Source organism: Choloepus didactylus, chromosome 20 (assembly GCF_015220235.1).
Source record: "Choloepus didactylus isolate mChoDid1 chromosome 20, mChoDid1.pri, whole genome shotgun sequence".
Classification (NCBI taxonomy): domain Eukaryota; kingdom Metazoa; phylum Chordata; class Mammalia; order Pilosa; family Megalonychidae; genus Choloepus; species Choloepus didactylus.
In genome coordinates, this window is record NC_051326.1 from 19040277 (window position 1) to 19064877 (window position 24601).

General features: G+C 36.3%; 1 protein-coding gene across 3 annotated transcripts in view; it reads left to right on the forward strand.

Moving 5' to 3' along the window:
* Window positions 1-24601, forward strand: part of ADAM9 (ADAM metallopeptidase domain 9) — a 180991-nt gene that overhangs the window by 27716 nt on the left and 128674 nt on the right. For 2 of the 3 annotated variants that reach the window (XM_037812841.1, XM_037812840.1), the window contains 7 exons: window positions 6176-6234; window positions 14150-14228; window positions 16564-16640; window positions 17681-17876; window positions 19124-19189; window positions 20875-20946; window positions 22005-22174. In XM_037812841.1, the coding sequence (XP_037668769.1) occupies window positions 6176-6234; window positions 14150-14228; window positions 16564-16640; window positions 17681-17876; window positions 19124-19189; window positions 20875-20946; window positions 22005-22174 (719 nt within the window). Of the gene's footprint in view, window positions 1-6175; window positions 6235-14149; window positions 14229-16248; window positions 16284-16563; window positions 16641-17680; window positions 17877-19123; window positions 19190-20874; window positions 20947-22004; window positions 22175-24601 lie in introns of those variants that run through there. The other variant, XM_037812842.1, reaches the window with a different exon arrangement.

Sequence of the window (24601 nt, forward strand, 5' to 3'; positions counted from 1 at the left end):
GTCTCCCATTGTGTAGTTTGTCTTCTTACTTTGATGATGAAGTCCTTTGATCCACAAAAGTTTTTAATTTTGATGAAGTCCTATTTATCTACTTTTTCTTTTGTCACTCATGGCTTTTGGTATAATGTCTAAGAAACCATTGCCTAAAACAAGGTCCTAAAGATGCTTCCCTAGATTTTCTTCTAGCAGTTCTGTAGTCCTTGTTCTTATATTTACGTCTTGATCCATTTTGAGTTAATTTTTTTATATGGTATGAGAGAGGGTTCCTCCTTCATTCTTTTGTATGTGGATATCCAGTTTTCCCAGCACCATTTGTTGAAGGGATGAGTTTTTCCCAATTGAGTGGACTTGGCACCTTTGTCAAATATCAGATGAACATAGATGTGAGGGTCAGATTCTGAGGTCTCAGTTTGATTCTGTTGCTCTCTATGTCTGTCTTTCTGGCAGTACAATGCTGCTTTGATTGCTGTTGCTCTGTAATGTCTTAAGTCTTAAGTGAGTCCTCCAACTTTGCTCCTTTTAAAGATGATTTTGACTATTCTTGGGCCCTTACCTTTCATAGAGATTTGATGGTTGGCTTTTCCATTTCTGCGAAGAAGGCTGTTAGAATTTTGATTGGGATTGTGTAAATCACTGGGTAAAATTGACAACTTTATAATATTTAGTCTTCCAATCCATGAACAGAGAATGTCATTCCATTTTTAGGTCTTCTTTGATTGCATTTAGCAACGTTTCATTCCATTGCGGTTGGAGAAAATACATTGTATTATTTCAATATTTTTGTATTTGAGACTTATTTTGTCACCTAACATATGGTCTATCCTTGAATGATCCATGTGCATTAGAGACGAATGTATTCTGCTGCTGTTGATTGAAATGTTCTGTATATGCCTCATAGGTCTAATTGGTTTATAGTTTTATTAAAGTTTTCAGTTTTCTTATTGATCTTCTGTCTAGATGTTCTACCTGTTATTGAAATGGTATAGATCTATTTTTTCCTTCAAATCTGTTAATTTGCTTCCTGTATTTTGAGGCTTGCCATTAGATGGATAAATATTTATAATTGTTGACTTCTTGTTGAATTGACCCCTTTGAATGTAGAAACAGTTTTGGACTTAAAGTCTATTTTATCTGATACTAGTATAGCTACTTGTGGGAGCCCTGGGCCCAGGGCCTTCCCCAAGTGCAGCTTGCTTGACCTAAGACAGTTAAGGTTTGACTTACTCTCGTAAAATCAGGCCTCCGGCACTAAATGTAATCTATAGCTTGCCCTCCTGAAACCACCTCCTCCCTCAAACTCCTTGAGGTACTGTTATCTACAGGATAATCTATAACCCTCCCCTCTTCCCTGTTGAATACAATCAATCCCTTCCTACGCCACAAGACCCCCGCTCCTCTCATACCCATTTGAATGTCTTTGTCCTAACACTTACAGGCCACTCTCTGGCACCCCCTGCTTTTGCGGAGTATCTTCACATCAAGCTCTGAACCTGGCTCCATTCAGAGCAGCTCCTGAATTCAGGGCAATGTGACTGACTTCCCACCCTGTGGGTTAGCCTCTCAATAAAAGCTCATGTCTCAGAACATGTCCGGTGCTTTCTTTAGTCCTTCGGCTGCAAAAACCCTCTTGGGCCGTGACACTACCCCAACTCTTTTATTTGCTTATTTGCATGGTATATTTTCTGATGAGGAATTGACACTTAATCTTGTTGTATATATAACTTAATCTTGTTATATATATATATATATGTATATAATATATAACTTTTCTCTTGCAGCTTTCAGATGTCTCTCCTTGTCCTTGGCATTTGCCAGTTTGGCTTCTACATGTCTGGGTGTTTTTCTTTTCGAGTTTGTCCTGTTTGGGGTCATTGGGCTTCTGGAGTGTGCATATTTCTGTCTTTTGTTAAGTCAGGGAAATTTCTACCATTATTTCTATAAATATTCCTTCTATCTCTATCTCAATTTCTTTTTCTTTTTGAGACTCCTATAATGTGTGTATTTGTATACTTGATGGTGTCCACTGGTCTTTTAGGCTATGTTCACTTTTTAAAATTATTTTTATTTTTGCTCCTCAGCCTGACTCATTTCAATTTTCTTGTCTTTGAGTTCACTAATTCTTTTCTTACCAGCTCCAATCTCTTTTGAAACCCTCTGGGGAATTTTTCATTTCAGTTATTGTTGTTCTCAACTGCAATATTTCTGTTTGGTTTCTTTTTAAAACTTCTATCCATTTATTGAGAGTCTCATGTTGTTCTTTCATAATTTTCCTGAGATTCTTTACTTCTTTTTCCATGCTTTTCTTTATCTATTTGAGCATATTTAAGATCATTTTTTAAAGTCTTTGTCCAGTATGTCCACAGTCTGGTCTTCTTTGTTGATGTTTTCAGGATGTTTATTCTGGTCTTTTGGGTGCATCATCATTTCCTGTTTCTTTGTTTGTCTTGTCACTGTATGTTGCATACTGTACATTTTAATATTTTAAAGTGTTAACTATGGCATTTAGTCTCTGAACTATCAATTCCTTAACTTTGTATCCAGCTTATTTTATGACAGATTTCCTTCATGCCAGGAGCTAACAAAAACAAGGCAATCAGCTCAAAACCCTTTCATAGTCTTTGCAAATTGGCTGTGAATTGGCTGGTACTCTCCTTCAGAGCTTAGCCTTCCTGTCAAGATCATCCTAAGGCAAATACAAAGTCTGGGGTCCTCTCTGTGTTTTCAGAGCCTGTGTCTTGTCCTATTTGTGTTTGCTAGTGGCCTTAAGAATTTCCCCATTTACAGGAATGTAAAGATCTCTTTACTCCCTATGGAATAGATATCTCTCTCTCTGTCTGTCTCTCTCTCTGTCTCTCCCTCTCCTGGTGTTCTATATTGTGACTTAAAGCAGGTATGCCTTTGCTCCAGGTTGCTTTGACTTAATTGTTTCTTTCTCTACTTTAGCTGTCAACAAGCTGCTTCTGCCTGCAGGGCCAGTACTGGTAGTACTAGCTGGAGAGGAATTTCCTGGTTCAAGCTTTCATTCTACCTCCAAATTCATTGGCCCTGACTTTCAGATGCCCCTATGTTTATAAGGGTTACTCTGCTCCTGCCAGAACAGGGACAGGGTCCCTCAGTGGGAGGGCAGGCTGGCTGCACAGTGAGCTGGGGAGGTGGGGGGTGAGGAGCCAGCAGGGGTGAGGAGTTTCTCCTACTGCTTTTGAAGCTGTGGTTTCTTGATATGGAACTTGCCCAGTTACTGCAACCCTTTAACTGTTTTCTGTAGTTTTGCAGAAGGGTTCTGACTTTAAGACTCTTGCTGCTTTTGCCTGAGAGGTGTTGGAATAATGGCTGCCCCCAGAAATCTGAAGTAGTTGATCAGAAGCAGTGATCAGTGATCAGACCACACATCCCTGGAGTTTTTGAGGACCAGATCTTTATATCCTACCCTGGTACCAGCATGCTGCACCTAGAGTCAGGGCTGTGGACCCCAATGCTGTGGCCACTAGGCTGGGGGATGGGGGGTGGGTGGTAGTTGCTGCCACGAGGGTCAAATTCACCAGGATTTCCTGCAGTTTACCATCCTCTTCCTCCCACTCATCCCTAGATAGTCCACTCGACTCCATAGTTTCAAAACAGTTGATTCTGACAGTTCCTGCCAATTCAATAGTTTCTTTGGTGGAGAGACTGATTCCTAGAGCTTACTACCCTGCCTTCTTCCCATAGTCCCCTTTTGTATACTTTTCAAAGCCTTATATGTTTTAATTTGTTCATATTTTCTCTTCTAATCCCATCCCCAAATGTTTTTTTTTTTTTCCCCTCAAATTCCTTTTATATTTGGACACTGTTAAAAGAACACTGGAGTTTAGAATTAGGAGTTTTAATTTTATTCCTAGCTCTGCCACTAAGTTTGTAGGCTGTTCAGCTCCATTAACTTCCCTGTAATTGTGAAGTAAATGACTCTAAAATTTCCTTTGAGTGGAACAGTTCATAATTTCCCCTCATTTTTGCTTTGAACTGGACAGTTTACCATTTAATTGTTTTTCCTTATAATACAATTAAACTCTGCTTCTGCATTATTTTTCTTCTTTTCCTCACTGGATTCTGGACTCCTTTAACACAAGGATAATGTTTACCACTTTTTGGTGTCTCTGATATTATCTTCATCAGTACTGCATACATAGAACTTGTGCTTGTAATAAAATAACTGTCATTCATATGTTCTCATAAATATTTGGAGAAGTGGTATAGTCAGTGCCTATTGTGCTCTATTCATGTGAGTTTAATTTACTCATTCAGATGTATTTATTGAGTACTTACCAAATGCTAGGCATTGTTTAGGCAGTGAACAAAACCCATAAAATTCAAGGGAGCTTCCATTCCAGTGGGGGAGAAAGACAATAAACAAGTACATCTTATTACTTAAGACAGTGATGAGTGTTATGGAGAAAATTAAAGCAGGAAAGGGGATAGGGAGTGCTTACAGTGGTTAAATTTTTAATAGAATGGCCATGGAAGGCTTTACTGAGAAGGCAATCCTGAGGCAAAGTCCAGAAGAAAGGGAGTGGGCAATCTGTAGATACTTGGGGGGAAAATATTAAGAAAAAAAAAAAAAAAATCAGTTCTCAGACTCTCAGAATTCTTCTCAGTGGAGACAACAATGGTGGCCAAGAGCAGAAAGGCTAGACAGACACATGCCAAATCTGTGGCGGATAAGGAGATGGTATTTTGGATGTTTCAGTGGAGATTGAAACAGATAACAAACAGTTCTCAGGTTCCCACTCAGGGTGTGGAAGTAGAATGTTAGGATTTAGAACCTGGTCTAGACCTTAGAAGTTAGAGGTCGATGTGCCCTATCAGAGGGGTTAATGTTAATGGCAAAGTGTTAACGTAAGGTCAGGAGACAGAAGGAGAGTCAATACACACTTCTGATAGTGTTATGTGTTGGGTCCCTCCATGAATTTATTCTTAATTAAAGAGGTGAAGCAAAGTTGGATCTTCTTGTTCTAGAGAGAGATCATATTAAACACTTCTGGTAAAGAAATAGTGAGTTGTTAGGTGCTTTAGTTTTCTGGGTGCTAAAGCAAATACTGTGCAATGTGTTGTCTTAAACACTGGGAATTTGACTTATAGTTTTGAGGCTAGGAGAAGTCAAAATCAAGGCATCATTAAGGCGATGCTTTCCAAAGATTGGCATTCTGGGGCTGGCTGCCAGCGATCCTTGGTCCTTGGCTGCCCTATCACACAGCAGTGCACATGGCGGCCTCTGTTGGCCTCTCCTGGCCTCTCCCTTCTCTTCTAGCTTCTTTTGACCTTTAGCTTGTCGTTTCCCATGACTTTCTTTATCTGAATTTCATTCTGCTTATAAAGGATTCCAGTAACAGGAGTATGGAATCCTGATGAAGTTGGGCCACACCTTAAGTGAGAAAACCTCATCAAAAGGTCCTTCTTACAATGAGTTCATATCCCCAGGAATGGATTAAGTTTAAGAACATGTTTTTTTTAGGGTACATAGCTCCAAACCACCATGCTAGGGAAAGTGTTTCAGAATTGTTTGAGATGGAGAAAAGGATCTCATGAGGTTAAACATGTTGAAGTATATTATCTTAATTCATTATAAGACATACTAGTACTATTATTTTATGTACCACTGAGAAAGAAAGAAACAGAAGTGCTGCCAATTATACCTACATGTATTGTGTGATGCATTGTAGTTTCAGAGATGTTAAAATAAGGGGAAAAAGTTTGTTTAAAATTAATGAAATGTAGTAAGCTGTGTGAAGATTTAAAGTCATCAAATGTATAAATTTCTTTTCAACTTCTGGATAATTAGAACTAGGGGTAATCTCTTGAATTAAGGGGTTCATTTCATTTAAACAAAAGGAAGAACTGTTTTATACTCTAGTTAATTAAAAAATAGTACACAGAGTTATAGTTTGATATGAATTTAAGAAGTGTTTAGATAAACATCGATGTGACTTTTCACATTAGGTTTTTAAAGGAAACTAGGGATGATCAGAGTATTATCTTACTATGTAAGAGCAAATATAATTTCTTCTATAAAACAGTTGTAGTTGGTATGAAATTATTTTAATTTAAGGTGGAATTTCCTGTGTCTTATAAGTGATCCATTGTTGAAAAGTAATTTACAAGATGGTGTTTTATTTTTTTAATTTTTCCCTTCCCTTGTATTTAGGTATCTTATGTCATCCAGACTGAAGGAAAACAGCATATTGTTCACTTGGAAAGGAACAAGTAAGAAATTTTATTTACTTTGATGTTTCAGTAGTGTTTTTTTTTCAACAGAATATTGGTTTCTAGTTAGATATTGCTTAGTAGATTGATAAGAAGTGAGACTATTAAGAATAGATGTATGGAAGAAGCCATACTATTTTGTATTTCCACTGATGTTGGAGCAAGAGAAAATAAGTTTAAATTAAAGTTAGAGAAAGTTGCACATAAGAAAACTTTGAAATAATCATTATTGGCCCAGGGGACAATTGAGGAAAGGTAAAGTCTTTCGTGGTCTCTCCTCGTCCCTTTTTAGTCTCTTCTCTTCATTTTGGTATGTCTTCACCTGATTCTACCTCATTTGTCTGTGTTCTTTGGCTGCTGTTTTGAAATGCATAGTCCCTGTGCTTTGCCACCTAAGTTCATGTTATCTGCCCTGTGCTCAGGATCCCCTCTCCCCTCCTTTACCTGACAAAACTCTCTTATTTCTTCATTGAGTGATCCCAGCAAATAAAAACATCTAATAAAACTCATTTGCACTGAGTTGTGAATGAGGGAATGCAACGTCTGACTTTCTGGGGACGTGCTGCTCAAAATGTGGTCCTGGTAGCAGCAGCAGCACCTGGGGGTTTGTTAGGAATACAGATTCTTAGGCCTGACCTTAGAATGAATCAGAATTTTGGGAGGTAGATCCCAGCAGTCTGTTTTAACAACCTTTCCAAATGATTCCTCAAATTTGAGAAGCACCTTTTATCTTAGAAGAGGATATTGACCCAAAGGGTTCCAGTCTCCCTGACAGAATTTCAGGTAGTGTGATAGATGTTTTCAGAGCAGCATTCTCAGACCTTTAATGTTAATTGATGGAAGCTAACATTTATGGACAATTTTTCTTCTCCAGGTACTTTACCTGGTACTTTCATATTTGTTATTTATTTTATTCTTACTAAAGCCCTAAGAGATTCTGCTTGATTCTAATATAATGATATTAATATGTTAAAGCATTTAATTGAGCTAATATTTTCTTCTACAAAGAGATTATGTTAATTAAAATTATTGCAACAATGTTAATTCCTTATGTTTGCATAATTTTCAGCTTATAAAAAATTTTCATAATCATTTTCTTATGTATCATATTGTCTCACTACTTGTTTGTACAACAGTGTTTACTGTCCTTATTTTGTGCATATGAATACTAAGGTTTAGGAAGGTGAGTTGACGTACTCAGCATCACATAGTTTATGTTAAAACTGGGGCACAAATACAAGCCATTTGACCTTAAGTCTAGTGATCTGTATTTATCTAGCTGCTATATCTGATCTATATTTTTATGATTCTTGAATTGATGGGCAAGTGGTAATTTTCCAGGCATTTGTAAGGGCTGTTAGAAAGATGATCATCAAAATTAGTGCTCACTAATGAAAAGAAGTTAGGTTAGATAGCTTTTAATAAAATGGCTCAGATATACTCTTTTTAGCAATGGAGGAATTAAGAAATTCAGTAAACAGTTACTCTACTTGAGTAAATGCTTGTTTCTCTTCCTCCCATTGTCTTAGAATAGTGGTTTCAAGTCCCTTAAGAATCTGATTAAATCTATGAACCTTCCTTGTAGAAGACTGTACATAATCATTTATATAGAAATATTTGGCAGGGGGTGTGGCAATGGGGAGGCAGAATATACCAAATGTCTTCTCTGCCTGTGTTAAACAAATTTATAAATAAAATAGGAGGGTAAGGTAGGAGATCAAAATAACACTTTTGTTATGGATGAAGGCTGAGTTGAAGATTTAGCTTAGAAGGAGAGCCTGATGGACCCATTAATACTAAGCCCCAGTATTAGGCAGGTTTAACTATTCTACTGACTTGTTCTACTTCTCCTTCTGGAGAAACAAGTAGAATTTGTGCTTTTGCTTGGCCAGCAGTGACTTCCAAAGAGGAAAGAGAACAGAACGAAGCCAAGCATCCCTAGTTTATTCTCTTCAAATTTACCACTAGAGGGAGCAAAGGACGTGTGTGTGTGTGTGTGTGTGTGTGTGTGTGTGTGTGTGTGTGTAGGGGAAGAGTGCGGGAGAAAGGGAGACAGTGCAATGAATGTACAGGGTTGGATAAGTGAAAGGACTCGACTCTGCAGGCTGTACTCACGTAATGTTTTGATAAAGGTAGAGAAAGAAAGTGCAGGTAATCATTGAGGGGTTCAAAAACTTCCTGGCACAGCCACCACCACCTTCCCCCCTCTCCTGCTCCCCCCTTCTACTCCTCCTTACTTCCACTCCCACCCCCTAGGTACCTTCTCAGTTGCACAAATGTGCTTTGCCTTCAGATCAGTAACCACTGAGGTATGTATGAAGCATCTTACTCTCAGGGGAGCCCAGGCACAAGTTTACCCACCGGGTCCTTTATGTTACTCTGGTTTATATAGCTAAAATCAGGCTGTGTAACTGATTAAACTGAATTCAAAACATCCATCTAGCCATCTCTATACAGGATAGGCAAGCTGGTCCTGGGTGCCACCAGGAGAGTTTTGAACTTTAAACAGCACGTTATTAATCACTAGCTAGCACATTGCATCTCTGACTTTTCCATAAGCTCTGGAGGGGAGCATAGAGCTGCTTCAGTCCTGCTGTGGAATAACCCTGTCCTTACACATCTAATAACACTTCTCAGCTCCGTTCACATGGAAGGAAGCTCCAGGAATTGTGAATAATTGTTTTCCTCAACATCTGCGGTAGAATTTTGCCTCTGTACTTAGGTGGTTAAGGCAATGAATGCTTCTTCATATGGGGGTTTAGAAAAGAGAGTAAGAAACATTAATTTTTTTCTAGAAATATGTGCTGTAAATAACCTTATTTATACTTTTCCCATGAGATGTATCAGAAAATTTAAGGATGTTACTTAACTTGGGTCAGGTTTTTTGCAACCAGCGTTTTATGATCATTAGAACAAATGTGCAGCTTAATGTTCTTTATGAGTAAGTGTTCCAGTTTGCTAAAGCTGCCATTATGCAAAATACCAGAAATGGCTTTTATAAAGGGAATTTATTAGGTTACAGATTTACAATTTTAAGGCCATAAAAGTGTCTAAACTAAAGCATCAACCAGAGGATACCTTCACTGGAGAAAGGTGGAAGGCATCTGGAACACCCCTGTCAGCTGAGAAGGCATGTGGCTGGCATCTGCTGGTCCTTTGCTCCTGGGTTGTGTTTCAAGATGGCCTTCTCCAAAATATTTCTGGGCTTCTGTCTCTCTTAGCTTTTTTCCCTCAGCTCCTGTGTATTCTTTTTTTTCTTTTTTAGATTAAATTCAGTTTTATTGAGATGTATTCACATACCATCCAGTCATCCATGGTGTACAATCAACTGTTCACAATATCATCATATAGTTATGCATTCATCACCCCAATCTATTTTTGAACATTTTCCTTAAACCAGAAAGAATAAGAATAAAAAATAAAAGTGAAAAAGAACACCGAAATCATCCCCCACCTCCTCAATCCCACCCTATTTTTCATTTAGTTTTTCCCATTTTTCTACTCATCCATCCTTACACTAGATAAATGGAGTGCGAGCCACACTGTCACACACTGTAAGCTATGTTGTTACACAATCATTTTTAAGAGTCAAGGCTGGAGGGGATCTAAGATGGTGGCATAGAGAGGAGTGGAAGCTAAGTAGTCCTCCTGGAACAACTAAAAAAAACCAGAAACAACTAGTAAATAATCCGGAATAACTGCAGGGGGACAAACGTGTCCGTCCACTCATCATACACCATCCTGAATTGGGAGGAATGCCCCAGATCACAGCATAAAATCTGTAAGTAAAAACTGCGGATCCAAATTGGGAGACCCCTCCCCCACAACCCGAGCCTCAAAGTCTTGTGGTGCCATAGAAGCTTTCTCCCAGCAAGCGAATATAGCTCAGCTGAGCTCCAACTGGGGTTTTAATTAGCGAGTGTGAACTGCTCACTATGAGATACGAATCCCCAAAAAGCAGACAGAGGCTTTGGGTGATGACTGACCTTGGAGAGCTGGAGGGTTGCCTCAGACTAGCTCTGTTCATTTTTCGACTCAGTGGAGAAAGCCTCAGCCATTTTCAATTCCCACTTCTGTGACCCAGACAAGAGTATATAGCACAGGCAGAGAGAGACCACTGAAATGCTAATGACCTCCCCCTAGGGCCTCTATCTTCTCTAAGAGGAAAGGGGTGGGGCCCAGTTCTACTACCTGCCTTTCATTCAGAACTTACACCAGTCAAGAATTACAGGCCAACAGGCACCACCTGCTGGGCAGAAAAGCACAATGACCAGAAGCATCAGAGGGTGTACCAATTTTCTAAGACACACCCTCAGGGAAACTGGATTCTGAATATTTCTTCCTTCTGGGACCTCATCCCATTCTGGTCTGGGGAGGCCTGATTGGGGTAACCAAGGAAACCATGCCTAGACAACAGAAAACTACAACCTACACCAAGAAAAATGAGGTTATGGCCCGGTCAGGGGAACAAACTTGCACTTCAACTGTGATGCAGGAATTGAAACAACTAATAATAACTGAATTCAAAAAGTTTAGGGAAGATATGGCAAAAGAGCTGAACCGTATAATGAAAACACAGGACGCACATGAGGTAGAAATAGAAAGTTCAAAAAACCAACTGGCGGAATCTATGGAAATGAAAGGCACAACACAAGAGATGAAAGGCACAATGAAAACATACAACAGCAGATCTCAAGAGGCAGAAGAAAACACTCAGGAACTGGAGAACAAGGCACTTGAAAGCCTACACACAAAAGAACAGATAGAGAAAAGAATGGAAAAATACGAGCATCGTCTCTGGGAACTTAAAGACAAGACGAAAAGCAAGAATGTACGTGTCATTGGTGTCCCAGAAGGAGAAGAGAAGGGAAAAGGAGCAGAAACAATAATAGAGGAAATAATTAAAATTTCCCATCTCTTATGAAAGACATAAAATTATGGATCCAAGAAGCGCAGCATACCCCAAACAGAATAGATCTGAATAGGCCTACGCCAGGACACTTAATAATCAGATTATCAAACGTCAAGGATAAAGAGAGAATCCTGAAAGCAGCAAGAGAGAAGCAGTCTATCACATACAAAGGAAGCTTGATAAGACTGTGTGGATTTCTCAGTAGAAACCATGGAGGCAAGAAGGAAGTGGGGTGATATATTTAAGATACTGAAAGAGAAAAACCACCAACCATGAATCCTATATCTGGCAAAACTATCCTTCAGATATGAGGGAAAGCTTAAAATATTCTCTGACAAACAGATGATGACCGAGTTTGTGAACAAGAAACCTGTTCTCCAGGAAACACTAAAGGAAGCCCTGCAGACAGAAAGGAATAGACAGGAGTGAGAGATTTGGAAAACAATTTTGGGAGATAGTAGCACAGCAATGTAAGTACACTGAACAAAGATGACTGTGAATATGGTTGAAAGAGGAAGGCTGGGATCATGTGGGACACCAGAACAAAAGACGAACGATAAAGACTGGGACTGTGTAACTCAGGGAAACCTAGGATGCTCAACGATTGTAATAAAAGGTACAAATATGTTTTTACATGAGGTAGAACAAATGAATGTCAACATTGCAAGGTGTTAAAAATAGGGTGGGATTGAGGGGAAAATACAGTCAATGCAAGCTAGAGGCTAGAATTAACAGAAACATTGTAGTATTCTTCCTTTAATGTTACGAAAGCAATATACCAAAGCTAAATGCATAGTAGGGGGAGAGGAATAAGGGAAAGGTGTGGGACTCCAGGCATTGGTGATGCTGTCTGACTCTTTATTCTACTTTAGGTTAATGCTGTCTTTCCTTTTGTCACCTTCTAGCTATCAAGTTTTTTTGTTCATTTGTTTGTTTGCTTGTTTTTCTCTCTTTCTCTTCCCTTTTTCTTTTGCCTCTCTGTCTTCTTTGACTCTTCCTCTATCTTTGTGGAAGAAATGTCCTTATATAGAGAGTGGTGATGGTGCTCAGTACATAAATATGTGACTATGTGGGGAACCAACGATTGTTTACTTAGGATGGAATGTATAGTGTTTGAACAAAACCATCTTAAAAGAAATGGGTTGATGAAGAAACCTTGAGGGCACTATATTGAGTGAAATAAGACAGACACATAAAGGCAAATATTGCAGGGTGTCACTGATATGAACTAATTATAATATGTAAACTTATAGACATGAAATATAAGTTACCAGGATAGAAATGAGGCTAAAGAATGGGGAGTGGTTGCTTATTATGAGCAGAATGTTCAACTAGGGTGAACTTAAATATTTGGAAATGGACAGGGGTAATGGTAGCATGTAATGAGACTAACTAACAGTGCTGAAAGGTGTGTGAAGGTGGTGGAAAGGGTAAACTCAGAGTCATGCATGACACCACAAGGAAAGTTGGAGGTTAAAAGATGGGAATGCATAAAACAGTGAATCTTATGGTGGACAATGTCCGTGATTAACAATACAAGTATCAGAAATCTTTCTCACGAACTAGAACAAATATATGTCACTATAACTAGAGGTTAATAATAGAGAGGCATATAGGGAGAAAATATATACCTATTGCAAACTATATACTACAGTTAGTAGTATTTTAACATTCCTTCATCAACAGAAAAAATGTACTATACCAAAACTATGAATCAATAATGGAGGGGGTGTGTGTGGTTAGGGGTATGGGAGGATGTGAGTTTCCTTTTTTTTGTCTTTGATTCTTTTCTGGAATAGTGAAAATGCTCTAAAAATTGAAAAAAAATTGTATTGATGGATGCACAGCTATATGGTGGTGCTGTGGGCAATTGATTGTACACTTTGGATCTTTGGATAGTTGTATGGTATCTGAACAATCTCAATAAAAAAAAATTAAAAAAAAAAAGAGTCAAGGCTACTGGGTTGAAATTTGATAGTTTCAGGTATTTACTTCTAGCTATTCCGATACATTAAATCCTAAAAAGGGTTATCTGTATAGTGCGTAAGAATGTCCACCAGAGGGACCTCTTGACTCCATTTGAAATCTCTCAGCCAATGAAATTTTATTTCTTCCAATTTTTTATCCCCCTTTTGTTCTAGAAGATGTTCTCAATCCGATGATGCTGGGTCCATATTCATCCCTGGGAGTCATATCTGCGTTGCCAGGGAGATTTACACCCCTGGGAGTCAGGTCTCATGTAGGGAGGAGGGCAGTAAGTTCACCCACCGAGTTGGCTTAGCTAGAGAGGACCACATCTGAGCAACAAAGAGGTGCTCAGCGGGAGATTCTTAGGCACAATTATAAGCAGGTTTAGCCTCTCCTTTGCAGTAACATCAGCTTCTTTGTATTCTTGCTTGTTCTCCCAGGCCATTTCTAAGTGTCTGGGGGGTCCTCTCTTAGCTTCTCCGGGGCCAACTCTGGGCTTCAACTCTTAGCTTAGCATCTCCAGACGTCCTTCTGTCTGCATCTCCAAGCGTCTGGGTCTGTGTTGGCTTTTAGCTTCTCCTGGGGACAAATCTTGAATTACATATCTTAGCTTCTCTCCAAAATGTCTTTCTCAGCTTCTCTGAGTGCCTTCTCTCCATGAGCTCTCTTAAAGGACTCTAGTAAACTAATCAAGACCCATCCTGAATGGGTGGGGTCACATCTCCATGGAAATGATCTAATCAAAAGATCCCATCCAAATCAAAAGTCTAGTAAGTCTACCCCCACAAGATTGCATTAAAGAACATGGCTTTTGTGGGGGCCATAATAGATTCAAACCAGCACAGTAAGTAATGCACACTATTTCAGATTCAGGTTTGTTTATTAGCTTTTAATTATATGGTAGCATGTTCTTTAAATAGTAATTTATCAGGTGAAAGTGTTTATTTATTCCTGCTCATCTCTTCTAGGAATAACATTTTATAAGTTGTGCCTTAGTTGTATAATTTAAATTGGTATGTTTTATTCCTTTTCCAGAGATCTTTTGCCCAAAGATTTCGTAGTTTATACCTACAACAAGGAGGGGGTTCTGATTTCTGACTATCCTGATGTACAGGTAATATATTTTCTTTTTGATCCTATAGCAGGATTTAAAACAATTGTAATTTTAAAATGAGTTCTAGTCAGATACTCAAGCCTGTTACATTATACAACTCCAAGGGGCACTATTCACATTATAATATTTGGCGTTGTTCTGTGGGGGTGGGAAGGGGTGCATTTATCATTTATGTATGCTAAACTGTACCTTATAGAACTCTTCAGTTTCTCAGTAGTTAGGTGTTTTATTTTTTTTTAAGGTGAGAAAAACAGTCTAATGATAATCCTTACTGGTTATGAAGGGGAAAAGTTTGATATATTTTGAAAATAGAAGTTTTTTATTTTTCTGCTGAAAGTTACTAATACCTTTGAAAGCATACCTTACTTCCTTATTAAACCATTTGATTTCCTGTTAGTATTTAGTATTCAGAAAGAACACTTTGCTATTATATGTTCTAATGTTCTAATTTTTTGTAGAAAACAAATCTTCCCTAAAAAGGTGTGGTTCTTTCTGCATCATACAACAGAGCACTCCTGGTGACAGAACTGGCCAGGAATACTTGAAATAATTGGCAGATGTTGAATTTGGCTTTAGTGTTGTTTAAAAGCATAAGTATTTCTGGTGTTATTTAAGGCGAGTGTTTACAGTCCTTTTTTTTGGCAAATAGGTATTATATATTTTTTCTTTTGAAATAGTTTTCATTAAGAAATTTTGTTTCTATTAAATATGTTTTTTTCCCTTGAAATTTGTAGTGTTTTTGCTAGATTGACTCTTCAAATAAATAGGAGGCAAACTTTATATTAGATTAATTATAAATTCTTTAAAAAAATAAGACAATGCTGTCTTAGCCCTATCTTTGTCCTTTATCTTAGTACTTTGTCCATTGTTTAACAGAAAATTAGTAGATAAGTTTAAATTAAAAAAAAAAGAAATCCATCCATCCTTCTATCCGACCATCCATCCATCCAGCCATACATCCAATCATTACTGTAGCACAAGGTCAAATATCACATTATTTATGCCTCTTGACAAAAGCTGTGATCTTAAAAAGGCATTTTCTTTTCTTGGAGAGGCTTCTTGACATGGGTTCTGGAGACACACACTCTTTGGGCTTGAACCCTGTCTCTGGTTATTTGTTGGTTGGTCAGTTATGTTAACCTCCTTGGGCCTTTGTATCCTTATATTAACAGGAGAATAATGGTAACTACCTCATGGAGTTATTTGGAGACTAAAATGAGTTAATACTTGTAAGATGCCTAGAACAATCTTTCTGCCAATTTTTATCTCAATAAATAATGTTATTAGTTATTATTATTGGAAGTATATATACTTTAAAACTGCTAAAAACAGGTTTCAATTATATAGAAATTTTATGTAACTATTATCTTAAAGTATTATTGTGGAATTTTTGTGCCTTTCTGGGTGTTTGAAAAATATAAATTAAGACAAATGGGATCTTCCACTTATTTCCTGGTTACTTAATATTGTTTAGGTAGATTAAAATGTGGTTGTAGATTTGAAATACAATTAAATTCATTTTTTTAAAAAGTTCATTTTTGTCCCAGTAATTTGAGAGGCCACATTTTTCATATACAGTTCCATGTGTACCTTGGTCTATTTCAGAAGTTTCTATTCTGTTCCACTGGTTGGGCTCTCTACTCATGCCAATACTATCCTGTTTTAATTATCAAGGCCTTGTGATATGTCGTCTGGTAGGGCAATCCCCACCTCCCTGGGCTATTCCTTTTTATGTTTTGTAATTGTTTTATTAAAGGTAGGAAAATCTTATTAGGTACTAAAGAATCTGATATTAGTAAGTGACGTTTACGTATGCATTTCCATTGCATTAGTAAATGATATTATGGTTGATTTCTTGCTTGAAATTAAGGGTAAAAATGCATACATATTTGAACCTGGTTAAGTTTATAACTAATAATAATATAATAAATACATGTGTAGGAAGAAAAGAAAAAATCAAATGATCAAAACCACTTTTTGTGGCATTATTAGCCTCTCACAAGGTCCTCTTCTATACTAGATGCCAGTTGACTGCTGTTGCTTCTGTGAGTGATGGTGAGTCAAACTGTTAAACTTGTTCTGCCTCTAGGATGAAAGGACACTGGGGCAGAGCTGTTTGTATGTAGTATCCTTAGGAATTCTACTTAAACATTTGTGTACTGATAGGATGATGGTAGATAGTTTGAAGAATGCCATGTGATCTTATGAAATGCCAATAATGTAAATAAACTTTTTAAGTTTATTGGCCTCAAGTAATTTTGTGAGCTCTGCATCTTCTATGATGATTTTCCACATCATAACAGTATTTGAAGATAATACAGCATTTCTCATTTAGAATCATTGCCATTATCGGGGATATGTGGAGGGAGTTTATAATTCATCTGTTGCTCTTAGCAACTGTTTCGGACTCAGGTAAGGAATTTTCTTTATCTACTTAAAAGAAAAATTTTCCCTGTTCCTCACACCTTCTTCTGTCTCTGTCTCCAAATCAAGTGATTTTGGGAACTTCAACAAAATTAGATTTTATGTTGATCTCACGGAACATCTTTATAGCTATGTTGAAGATTTTCTTGGCATGTTTATTTAGGAAAATATTATAGTTGGTAAATTTTAATGTTTAATGGGAAAATTTAATTTTTTTTGAGACCACTAAATAATATTTTCTATTTAAAATATACTTTAAATTTCTGTAGCACCTTATGTTTATGAAATTTTCATCTATTGTCTTTCATTTAAGTCTCATACTGACTTATCCCCATATATAAGTGAGCAAACTGAGGTTAAGAGTAGTTGTAACACACAGCAAGTAAAGTGATAATAATGTTAAAATTATGTTTGTTGAGTGCCTAACAATATGACACTGTTTTGGTGGCTGAATGATTGATTGATTGAACGCATAACTGTTACTTCTAATTCTAAAACCAGCTCTATGAGATGTCTGTGATTATTTCCATTTAAGTAACAGTAACACTGAATAGTCACTGTGTGCCAGGCAGTGTTCTAAGTATTCTGTGCTTGTTGAATCATTTAGTTTTCAGAACAACCCTGTGTAAGTTGTAAACTATAGGAGAGGTTAAATAATTTGCTGAAAGTCCCACAGCTAGTAGGAAATATAATTTAGATCTACACTCTGGTCCTCTGGCTCCAGACTCCACCCTTTTAACCGCTAATCCTTACTGCTTTCCATTTTACAGTAATCCCTCAGAGAGGTTACTTAAGTGTAACCTTCCTACAGTGGTCTAGTAAGTGGCTGTCTTGAGCTTTAAATTAGGGTCTTCCTGACTGTAAGGCCTCTGTTTTTTGTTGTTGTTTTCTATATCATGTTACCTCTTCTTACATGTTAGGAACTAAGACTTTCGTCCAGGTTTTCTGACTCCTTTTCCTGTATGTGTGTGTGTGTGTGTTTTGTTTTTTTTTTCTTAAAAATTGTTATGTGGTAATGGAACTTTTAGAGGATTGCTGCATTTAGAGAATACAAGTTATGGGATTGAACCACTGCAAAACAGTTCTCATTTTGAGCACATCTTTTATCGCATGGATGATGTCCACAAAGAGCCTCTGAAATGTGGGGTTTCCAACAAGGATATAGAGAAAGAAATCACAAAGGATGAAGAGGAAGAGCTTCCTACCATGACTCAGCTACTTCGAGTAAGGAAACAGTATAATTCTTTATGGCTCATTTTACACTTTCAGAAAACCATGTTCTTACACTTTTTCTTTTTTTTTGCCAACCCTGTGACAGGTATTGTGCTAGGTACAAGGAGATACAAAGATGAGCAATGTGCAGTTCCTGCCACCAAGCTTGTTACAGTCTAGGTGGGGTGTAGCTTCTTTGCTTTTGGAAACTAGGGCTTAAATCTTAACAGTCATGCATGTTTCTTTTTAGCATTGCAGCACAGTAGTCCATTACACTGTCTTTCAGAGGGCAGCAGAGGTTTTTTGTTTAGGTACTTCCTGCACAAACTGGGAGTGGTGATTCTTAAGCTATAGATTGGAGAAACAGAGAGATTTGGTTTTAGGATTTCAGATATTACTTCTGTTTTTCAAACCAACTCGATAAGATCGTTGTGATTATCTCTATTTAATTAACAGTGATACTTACTGATAGATGCCTTCCAAAGGCATTAGTATCCCTGTCTTGAGACTTCTTCAGGACTTCCTACCTTACTCTGCATGTGGATTTCTTAGACTAAAATGGTTCTAGGTCTATATCAATCTCAGCTGTAGGGGATATACTTTTCTACTATGAGAAAATGCTGCTTGTGTGGGAAGAGGCTTGTGCCTGGGGCTACCTTTGATTCTACTGACATCCAGTATGGTTTTACTTAACTCATGTTAGTTTACGGTTATTATTTTCATTGCCTCTCATACCATCCACTCTTTTCACTATTGGGCTGTTCTTTTTAACTTTAAACATTGGAAAACATTTAAAATTCCTCTTATCCTCCTTTATATGAATTTCTATAAAATCGCACAAGTAATCATTTTTTAAAGTGACAACCATATCCTCACTTCTGCTGTGAGTAAGTGGTAGATATTCTTTTTTGTTTGCAATATAGTGATGGGTTTCCCATTAAAATGTGTGTTTGTTTGTGTACATATGTGTAGTTTTGATTTTAGAAAACCAGTAATTCTTCTGCTTTGGAAACTTGAATAATCCATTTTATTTTAACTAGAATTTTCCTCAGATCAGTTCAAATCTCAGATACCACTTTTCTTAAAATGTTTCTCTTTTTTTCCTTTTTGATCTAGGATATGTTAAGTAAGATAATTTTGTGATTTCTTGATAAGCATGAAGTAAATGATCAGAAATTAGGATTAGATCATTGTATATTATGTAAAACTTGCAGCCTTATAACTTCGGTTTGCCTTCATGATGTTTGTGTTTTTGACAGAGAAAAAGAGCTGTCCTGCCGCAGACCCGCTATGTGGAACTGTTCATTGTCGTAGACAAGGAAAGGGTAGGATTGGTGAAAGTTTTTTCTCTTTTTCATGAAAAGCAGATAAGTGAGCATTCCCAGAAGACAATGTAAAATGTATTTATATTGATTTTTCGTAAGGAATAATTTTAAAATAAAAATTGCTTTCTTACTTTAAACTTACTTAATATTTATAATACCAGCGGAAGCTGATTGTAGCAAATCTGACTGACTAACTTTATTCTTTACTGGTGCTTTTTTCCTGTGCTTTTTCTGGTAATTTGCTTACGGTGAATTCTTAAGTGAAACTGTCTGCCCATCACTTAGGGTCTTGAGAACTTTTCAGATGACTTTAAAGGACTAGTCTAAGAAATAGAAAACTTTCAGGTCTTGGCATGCTTCAGAAAGCATAGAAAATAATGTTAACATTTATTATTAAATTTTAGTGGACAAGGATAACACCAGGCAGTTTCCATATTCATATTTATGAATTCTGCTTTACTTTAAGAGATATAATGAGTCTTACCTCAGCATTTGCAGGATTACTGGTTTTAGATGTAACTATTATATAATTTAAAATATGGATGATTTGAAATGTTTTGTCTTTTGCTGCCAGCCTTTTTGTTTGTGTAAAAACCTTGTCTGTAGAAACTTAAATATGATTGGCAGTTCCTTTTTTGTAAACTTCGGAGATGGTTTTGGGATTTTTATGGTTTAAAAAGAACCTTCTAGTGTGTAGGTTGGAAAAGTAACAAACCATTTTTATTATGACATAGATACTATTCAGATTTCCTCTTTATAAGTTCATTATCCTCAAGTGATAGAAGGAAAAAGAATAGGGAATACAAGCAAGTGTGAACTCTGTGCGCCAAATAATGGGTAAAAAGTTTGTGTAGAATGTTTTGAACAAGTCACAAAAATAGTGATTTAAAATATTTTTCTTTATTACTTTTCCAGATAAATTTGTTATATACAGATACAAATGGCTTAAAATAAAAATAGTTCATTTCAAACTGTGTCAAATGTTTTCAATTTTTTCTTGTTTAAGAGAATATGATAAAATTTCCTATGTGATGAAATCTGATACTTTCTGATATTAGTACCTTTATCATAGAGCAAAACCATAAATTCTTTTGAAAAAATTTCTTTTTGTTAGTTATCAAGTTGATCATATTAAAGTAATGTTAAAAGGGATATTTAGAGTCGGCTAGGTCTCAAAAAAAAGAATCAGTCATCATTTATTTGTCTTAATATACTTCTGTGTATTTCTGTATTTCTGTCTATATATAATGTCTCAACTAGTGATAATTGGCTAATCTCTCATTAGTATAGCTCAGGATTTAGAAAAAAAAAATTTTATTCCTTTGGCTATGCATTTTGCTTGACTTAAACTCTGTTTTTGTGAAATGCTTGAAAATAATTTTGCATTAAATTAATAAAAAGAGCATTAACAGTAAAACTTATTTCAAATTTACACTAATTTAGAGAAACATTTACATCTCAATGCTTTTCCATTACCATTCATTTCAGACTGTGCTTGTTTTCCTTTTATGCCTATTTATCTCTAACCAGTATCCTTTACATTTATTAATTCAAAGTGTTGCCAGATGACTAAATGCCTGAATTTTTGGTTCAGAGGAAATATTTGGATTCTTACCTTCTCTGTAGCAGACTACAGAAATTTTTATTCTTAAAGTACTTTGGTGATAATTTTCCTTGCTTTTCAGTATGACATGATGGGGAGAAATCAGACTGCAGTGAGGGAAGAGATGATTCGTTTAGCAAACTACTTGGATAGTGTAAGTTGTATTTTCTGTCAACTCAGGTTATTCTATCCTATCCTTTCACAGTTTCTGAACAGAATTCGAAAGTTGTCTCAATTGGAGCTCTGATTATTCCAATGTCTAAGTGACTCAGTTAGAGGTCTGCTTTCTAGTTTGTTTTATAATTCTACTTATGTTGGAAAGGAAACTTTAATTGGAAGAGATTTTATATTAGCATCTACTTTATCTTCAGAGTAGATATGCTATGGTACTTTGGCATTTATGAAAAGATGTTCGAATATTTATTGAGAGAATCTTACTTTGAATAAGGCTACCTCCTACTTTGAAATCTTGATATGACAATATTAATTGTGTATGTGTGTATAATTTGGATTGAAATCTTGGAGTTCATTCAGTAATATATATTGAAGAATTAGATAGATGTTCTTAAAATAATTTCATCTATAAAGAGTTCTTTGATATGAACAGTAAGTAATAAGAATGATGATGGGGATGATGATAGCATTCTCTTAATGAATGCTTACCATTTGCATTTATTAGCTCATTTATTCTTCATGGTATCCCTATGAAATGTTTATAATAGTTCCTTGGGGCATGTGTGATTAAAATTTTAGGTAAGAGTTTTGAAAGGTAATATGGTTCATATACTGTGTATTATGTAACACCTCCAGTGGGATGTAGGCCAGCACCTAGTAATTAGACTCATTAATATCTCTGCAGTGAAATGTATGAATATTTATATTAGGTGGGATAAATGTCAACTATAAATAACCTTGCATCAGTTCATGGCAAGTTTCAGGTCCAAATTTACCAAAAATTTTCAGTTTTCGGAGTTTGTCGGATTTTGGAATGGAGATAAAAAGGACTTTGAACCTCTGTTATTATCATCATTTTATGGATGAGGAAACTGAGACTCAGAGAGGTTAGAGTCTCATTGTGTTGAAGGAAAGTTTTTATTTGGTGGGACTCCTGTTTTTAATTTAACCAGTTGTGTTACTTGATCATGTGGTTCAAAGATTGTTTTCATATTCTTTAATATATTTTATATACTTTTATTTCTCTTTTCATTCCAGATGTATATAATGTTAAATATTCGAATTGTGCTAGTTGGACTGGAGATTTGGATGAATGGAAACCTAATCAGCATAACTGGAGGTGCTGGTGATGTGTTGGGGAACTTTGTGCAGTGGCGGGAAAAATTTCTTATAACACGTCGGAGACATGACAGTGCGCAGCTAGTTCTGTAAGTGATCTTTTAAAAAAAAACCTATTAATGAAATGGTCAGAATAATGCCTTCTGCTTATTTTCTTTTATTAGAATTATATTCTCTTAAGTTTTTTGGGCATTCATGTCAGTGAGAAAGACTTAGATTGATGCTATAGGGCAACATGGGACCATATAATAATGAGACCTCTCTACTGTGTTGGATTCTCTTTCCCCTTTAGCCCATGTTTTTTTCCCTGCTTTTTTGGTTTACTCCCTCATTTTGGCAGAGCATATTCTCTTGTTGCTTCCTGAGAAAGGATGTATAGAAAGAAAACTTTTTGACTTCTTGGTTGTCTGAAAATGTGTTTATTCTATCCTCACCTTTATTTGATTTGGCTGGGTATAAAATTCTAGACATGAAATTTTTTCCCTACAGATTTTTGAAGGCATTGCTCTGTTGTCTTTGGACTTTAATCCAATATTACTATTGAGAAGGCTGAAGCCATTCTGATTCCTTACCTTTTGTGTACGGCCTCTTTGTTTTTCTTTTCTCTGGAAACTTGTAGGATCTTCTCTCGGTTCCCAGGCTTGTGAATGTTCCTGTTGATATGCTTTGGTGTAGTCTTTTATCACTCATTGGGCTATGTTCTCAGTGTGTAATTTCAGTGGGAAACTTGTGTCCTATAGCCCTTCAGTTTCAGGACCTTTTCTTGAATTATTTTATGGATAATTTCCTCTTTATTTTTATTCTTCATTTCTTCTGGGTTTCCTTTTATTCAGCTATTGAGCGTCTTAAACTGGTATTCTAATTTTATTATCATTCTTCTCTTGTTTAAAAATTTTTTTTATTAAAGAAGTTGTGGGTTTACAGAAAAATCATGTATAAAATACAGAATTGCCATACACCACCCCATCACCAACACCTTGCATTGGTGTGGAACATTTTTATAATTGATGAAGCACTTTTCTATAATTGTCCTACTTTTTAAACAGTAGTTATCTTTGTTAGAATTGATGAAAGATTATTAAAATAGTATATCAACTGTCATCCATGGTTTATATTAGATGTATTTTTGTCCAATATACCACCCTATTATTAACACCTTGTATTAGTGTGGTACATTTGTTATAATTCATGAAAGAACATTCTTATGCTTGTACTATTAACTATAGTCCGTTGTCTATAATAGGGTTTACTGTGTTACACAGTCCTGTGTTTTATCTTCTAGCTTTCCTTCTAGTGACAAACATGACCCTAAACTTTCCCTTCAACCACAATCACACCCATAATTCAGTGCTGTTATTTACACTTACAAATAATGTACTACCATTACCTCTGTCTGTTTACAAATATTTATAATCAGCCTTATTAAAAATTCTGCCCAAATTAACACCAGCTCCCCATTCTTTATCCTCATTTATCTCCTGGTACCCTGTACTCTAGATTTGAAGTCCATGAGTTTGCTCATTATATTTGGTTCGTATTAGTGAAATCATACAATATTTGTCCTTTTGTGTCTGGCTTATTTCCTTATTTCACTCAACATAATGTTTTCAAAATTCAGCCATGTTGTCACATGCATCAGGACTACATGTCTTACACCCAAATAATATTCCATTGTATGTATATACCACACTTTGTTTATCCATTCATTGGTTGATGGACACTTGGTTTGTTTCCATCTTTTGGCAATTGTGAATAATTCCACTATGAGCATTGGTGTGCAAATGTGTGTTCACGTCCCTGCTTTCAGTTCTTCTGAGTATATACCTCATAGCAAGATTGCTGGATTATATGGCAGTTCTATACTCAGTTTCCTGAGGAACCGCCAAACTGTCTTCTATAGTGGCAGCACCGTTCTACATTCCCACCATCAGTGAATGACTGTTCCTATTTCTCCACGTACTCTCCAATACTTGTGGCTTTTGGTTTTTTTAATCGTGGTCATTGTAGTTGTGAAATGATATATCATTGTGGTTTTGAATTTGTATTTCCCTAATAGCTAGTGAAGCAGAGTGTGTTTTTTCATGTGCTTTTTAGCCATTTGTATTTCCTGTTTGGAAAAGTGTTCAAGTCTTTTGCCCATTTTTAATAAACTGGGTTGTTTGCCTTTTTATTGCTGAGTTGTAGGATTTCTTTATATATTCTGGATTTTAAATCCTTATTAGACATGTGGTTTCCAAAAATTTTCTCCCATTGAGTAGGTGGCCTTTTCATTTTCTTGACAAAGTCCTTTGAAACACAAAAGTTTTTAATTTTGAGGAGGTGTCATTTGTCTAGTTTTTTAATTTGTTGTTTGTGCTTTGTGTGTAATGTCTGAGAAACCACCACCTACCACAAGATCTTGAAGATGCTTCCCTATATTTTCTTCTAGGGGTTTCATGTTCCTGGCTCTCATATGTAGGTCTTTGATCCATTTTGACTTAATTTTTGTGTAAGATGTACAATAGGGGTCCTCTTTC